The 6,000-nt window shown below is 31.6% G+C and overlaps 1 protein-coding gene across 1 annotated transcript in view; it reads right to left on the reverse strand.

The window, feature by feature from the left end:
• Window positions 1–5,358: 5,358 nt before the first annotated feature.
• Window positions 5,359–6,000, reverse strand: part of LOC110030805 (bidirectional sugar transporter SWEET1) — a 5,353-nt gene continuing 4,711 nt past the window's right edge. Inside the window, exons 5-6 of the mRNA XM_020733733.1 lie at window positions 5,789–5,908; window positions 5,359–5,634 (exon numbers count right to left, since the gene is read on the reverse strand). Coding sequence (XP_020589392.1) covers window positions 5,359–5,634; window positions 5,789–5,908 — 396 coding nt within the window. The remainder of the gene's footprint in view (window positions 5,635–5,788; window positions 5,909–6,000) is intronic.

Below are 6,000 nucleotides of genomic sequence, written 5' to 3' on the forward strand. Positions count from 1 at the left end.
AATACATGGGAATTGTATGGTGTTTATATAATATTGTTGTTGTAACTTTGAAAAAATGGTGCATGTTGTTTTCATGATGTTAAATATGTATATATGGCATGCAAAATTATTTTTTCATCATCAGTTAGACTTCTATTTGGTATCAAAAACAGTAATGTTTTTTTCTATCTGATAAATAGATGTATTTACAAAGTCATGCTTGGGAAAAACATAATATATCAAAACCAACCTTAGAATTTAGGCGTCTCAAATACTCTATTCGGTGCCAGCAGCCTGTTTTTTGTTGCTGTGCGGGGACAAAGTGGGTGGCCGTTTTGTCGCCTTAAAATTTAGTGTTTCAAGAATCCCTCATCAATGAATTTAAGGGTGTTAAAATATTTTTGGCATGGTGAGTATATATATATATATAATAGAATGACCGAAGGCTATGAGGCGAGCCCTCAATCATCTTCATGTGCCTAACCACTTGATCTCACGCTGCAAAACAGCTGTACTCAAACGGGCTCGAACTTGTGACCTTAGAGGGTTTAGAACTGCTTCACAGATTTCAACCAAAGAGTCGTGGTGAGTGGCACCTAGTGTCACCTAGTTTCTCTTACATTGCGGCAATGGAGTAGAAATTATTAAGTTAGCCAATATGATTTTATATTAAAGCTCATTCTTTATTTAAATAGAAATTACTTTATAGCACATGAAGGGAACAAGAGACCAAGCTTTCATAATTTGCTTGCATGGATAATTATTACTTTGCTTAAATTGAAGATATTTTCTTATGAAGCATCCAAAAGTTTGTCCTTTGTACATGTTACTATAAAGGAAAAAAAAAAGACATGGAGGGAGTCATTTCATGTAATGTATTTATGGTGATATAAGTTATTATTATTATTATTATTAATCCATATTTTCATGAAAATATGGATTATCTTTTCATGATAAAATAATACTTATATTCCTCTCATGCATTTTGATGATTTAGCACTTTGATTACTAACCTATTAGTCAACATCATTACACTTTATAATGATTTGTCTTAGTATGTTCAAGATTAGTTGTTTCCAAAGAATAATAGAATGCATAGGAATGATTTTTAATCATACAAAAATTATAGAGGGAGATGGGTTTACGATTTTGGTATAAAATTTATTAGTGAAATTACTCAAAGTTATTGTAATTATATCTCTTAAAAATAATGTAAGTGCTTGTATAATGCTTGCTAGAGAAGGCCTAAAATATGATGATATAAATTTGGAGGTGAAGGAGAGAGTATTCACGATAGTGACGAGTAATAAGCATTGTTTTTAAATAAGAGCGGACATGCAAGTTCTACTAGTTTGACTGTGAATTGGTCATTTAGTCGATTCAGTCGAAGCTCAAAATTATTTCTGCATAGAATCAAGATTGAGCTTATCAGAAATGGGGTTAAACCCACAAACTGGTGAATCTGTCTAATTTCTAAAGATTTCATTGGTTCAAATAATATAGAATTGTAGCCTTTAAGATATTTACTTTTAAAAAAGAGAAGATGTCATGCCTTAAAGTATTGATGTTATCTCATATTAAATTATTATTTATTGAATTGATAAATGAGATATTAATATATCATTATTCTATTATTTAAATTCTATTGAATAAATTTAAATATTTATTACGTCATATAATTAAATGAAACTTGAAGACTTCCTTCTCCGGTTCGATGGCAGGTTTGAATTTTACAACTTTGGCCATAACTACCATTAGAAAGTATAATAAAAAGAGTTTAGAGTTATTACTATCTTATAGTTCTCTTTAATTATCTCTAATCCAAGTAAAAATATAAATAATTGGCATATATGTGTGATGACACTTAAGATGTAAATTTAAACATTATAAGCTATCTTGAATCAGCTACTAGAATTCATGTAGCAACAATAGATATATTAAGTGCTACCAAGCTGACATGAGGTAATATCCTTAGTTGTTTTTTTGAACACTTTCGTTTTTTTAAAAGAAAAGTTTATTATATTTTTCTAGAAATCAATAGATGTGTTACATATGTGTCGATATAAATAGAAAACATTATTGCATAAACTATGATCTCTCTTAGGGTTGTCAAACACCCAAATACCACAAAATAAATGTTGATACAATAAGAACACACACTACTTAAACATCTATGTTTCATTCTATCCAATTTGAGCATAAGAAATAAATATGCATCCCAATCTATCATTTTAAAGTTCTTTATATTTTTGCTATAATGATGGTTAATTTAGCCATTATTATTAAAAAATATGTTGATTATTGTTTCCTTTGAAAAATATATCGATGATTTCTCGTCATAATAGATGAAAGTTTGTGTAACCAACATAGTCTAGTGGTTGAGTGTTTTCTTTCTTAAATTTAAGGCTTTGACTTTAAGGCCTAAAATATAAGAGTGTGTATGAAAGTTAAAAAAAAAAAAAAAAAGATGATAAGCAAGCGAACATATATATCAAAGTATATATGACGCACGAGCATCACCCCAAGGATTCCACGATCCCGTTTCAACGGTCCATAAGTTACGCGGGATCACGAGAAGCCCGCGATCGCATGAATTAGAGTATGGACCAACTTCTAATTTAGGATTTTTTTCTTTACAAATTTTTTTCCCTTTTTTCTATTTATTATTAGTTTATTTTTTGTGAGTAAACTATTATATATTGTTATTTCTTTATTTCTTAAAACTTTTGCTTTATTTTGAATATATGGAGATTGTATTATCTTTTTTTTTGCATTAGGAGTGTTGTATTATACTCCCTTTGCAAGTGGTGTATAACTTGTTTATGAACAGGTAGTGAAAGCTCTTAGCCTCCCAAACATCTCTGATTTGGAGTTCCTTTTGCTACTTTCATTCGGGACAACCACCTTAAAACACTTATCCCCTTCCAAATGAAATTGACCTCACATATTTTCGTTCCCTCGCTATTTCATAGCCACTTCTCCACTAAATCTTCTTTTTGAACACCTTCTAAGAGCACTAGAAGTATCATTTTATATTGGAGTCTGAAAAACCCTAAAATTTAAGAAATTTGCCTTTCTTTTCCAAATCCAAAGTTCTAAAAAAGCAATCTTCACCATGCATAAATCATTTATACCGTAGTTCCTAGGCCCAACCTTGTATTCCCAAAATCCAACATTTCTACTTCACCAGTTTCACCATGTTGCCTACAACTAAAATATAAGCCCTGGACTAACATTGATGTGTAAACTTGCATCTGTTGAAAACTTGATCAGGAAAAAAGTACGCCGTGCCACCAAGGAGAAATCCTTAGCAATGTGCCAGAAACTTATTATTAAGGAAATGCAAAAAAAAATTATTCAACTACAATAGAAGCTTGTCACTTTTGGGAGGAGATAATATGGTGTTGTCACCTGTAGCCACAACCATTGCCGGATCAAGGGGAGGAAGTTAATCCCTTCCATCATAAAGCTTTTTAGCGAAGAACCAATATCCTGACTATTTGACATGGAATATTAAAGAGAAGCCAAAATCTTAAAATAAAGGTGAATTTATCCAATTTTTATGGTTGCAGTATCCAGATGAGTTTATGTAGTGGCTTCAAGTGGTTAAATGAATTTTTGAGTACAAAGATGTTCCACAGGGCAAACGAGTTAAAGTGAAAGCTATGGAGTTTCATGAAGAAAACTTTTTTGTAATGGGAGAACTTGAAGTGTATTTGATAGCGGGAGAACTTGAAGTATCCTTTTTATTCTAGGGTATTCTAAGCTATGGAGTTCATTTTATGCGCCCAACTGAGTAAAAGGAATGAGAGAAGCATTTTATAGATTTACTGACTCAAAGTTTGGTTCGTGAGAAAACCCATCCATGTGTAGTTTTAGCTTAGGTTGCCCTAAAAAAGGATGACTAACTATGATATCAGGATAGACTTTAGATTGATATATGTATTTAGACTTGCATAAAATGAATGTGAGTAAAGAATTTGTAGTGAGACTGCATTCAACAAAATAATGCGATGACTTTGTTAAGATGGTAGTAGATCAATTACAGAAGCTTCTTGAGAAGAAGAAGCCTCTACTATCCTATGAGAATGATGCAGAAGCGCTATGCTAGGAAACCCACAATCCCATTTTTGTAGGATTCCGTCACAAGTTTCGTGAGATCACGAGAAGCCTACGATGCGGGAAATAAAGTAGAGGTGTTGACTTATAATTTAGCATATTTATTTACTTTTTTTATTTCTTTTCTATTTTTATATTTCTAAATATGTTATTTTATGTGAAGGAACTAATTATATCTTATTATTTTTTATTCTTTTAAAACTTTTCGCTTTGTTTCGAGTATATAAAGATTGTAATCTCTAATTTCAAATTCACGAGTGTTGTATCCTATACTTTTTGCAAGTCGTGTGTCTGCATATTTCTCAGAAACAGGTGGGGAAGCCTCTTCGCCGCCGCTTGAACATTTCCAATTCCGAGTTATCTTTACTGTTTTTAGCCTAGACAAACGTCGGATGACGCTAGTCCCCTTCCAAACACCAACGACCTCACATATTTTCATTCCCCCGCTATTTCACAACCACTGTCCCCTCTAAATCATCTTCCTTAACACGTTCTAAGGGCTCTAGAAAAATATCAATACATGTTCATAGTTGGTCGTCATTGTTCAGTTTTTTTTAATATAAAAAATTGTTATATATGCCACTAAATAAATTTTGTTTGAATAATGTCAGTAAAATATTCAAATATTATATAAGCTTATATTTTCTAAGGATCAATGATTGTATTTGAGAATATTATCCCAAGAATATCATCTTGATTTAAAAATGTCAATTTATTACAAATTTTATTAGGATAAAAAATATGCACAAAATTAAAATAATTGCAAAAAAAAAAAAAAAGAAACAAAAACAAAAACTAGTGATGGTCATCACAGATCTAAACTATATAACTGCAACAATTATAACAACTAAAATATATAGAATAGATTAGAGGATGACCCGGTGGTTAGACAGTTTCATTTACTACTATAATAGTTATATAAGATATTATTGCTGCAAAAGAAACTAATTTCACAATTATAGACACTTTTCAGTGATTTTAATCAATACATATAGATCAGTGGTTAATTAACTAATGTTTATTTCACATAAGAAGAAGCAACAATTTCTCACAAAAATGTCTTCTAAACTCCATAATCATGCACTGAACATTCTCAAACTCTAGATTCAATTAAAACCCATCATAAAATCTCCAAACATCACATCAGTTTCATAAACACTTTCCTTCCAAAACCAGCACCACAATGCTCAGATCACAGAAAGTAAGCTTTGTAGAAGAAAACAAAGAGCTATTATAACCATAATGCAGTTAATAATCATTCTATGTTCTCTGTACTGAGACTTCACCTCCATTCAAATATAACAACTTACACCTGCTCTTTTTCGGCTTCCTCATTCTTCTTCTTCTTCTCCTTCTCCTTCTCTTTGCTATATCTTGGCGGCGCTCCCCCCCCCCGCCGATCTCAATGGCCTTGCTCTTCAGAGCGGCGGCCTTGAGATCGGCGGCGGCATGATCTTTTTCTCCCCTGTTGTTTCTGTAAATCATGTACAGTATCAGCTGCACTGCACCAAGTGCACTTCCACAACCATTTGGTATCTGATGCCATAGAGTATAACATATTAGCATGAATATACACATTCCACTTATATTCACATTTTTAGAACTTAAAATGGTGGTATTTTTTATGTGATATGAAAGATTTAAGTGTATAAATGTAAAAAACAAAACTTAGTAGTACTTAAATGCTCACAATGATGAAAAGATCGCGGCCTAGCAAACCGTAGATAAACCATGATGTTCCACACAAGAATACAAATAGAGATAGAAAGAATGGCATGAACTCCACACTCTTTGTCTTGATCACAAGCCTCTGCAGCATAAGGTATTTATGTAAATAATCAGCATAAAAAGTCTATTTAAGAAATTGTTTATATATATATATATATATATATATATTTTTTT

Source organism: Phalaenopsis equestris, unplaced genomic scaffold, assembly GCF_001263595.1.
Source record: "Phalaenopsis equestris unplaced genomic scaffold, ASM126359v1 Scaffold000761, whole genome shotgun sequence".
Taxonomy (NCBI): Eukaryota; Viridiplantae; Streptophyta; class Magnoliopsida; order Asparagales; family Orchidaceae; genus Phalaenopsis; species Phalaenopsis equestris.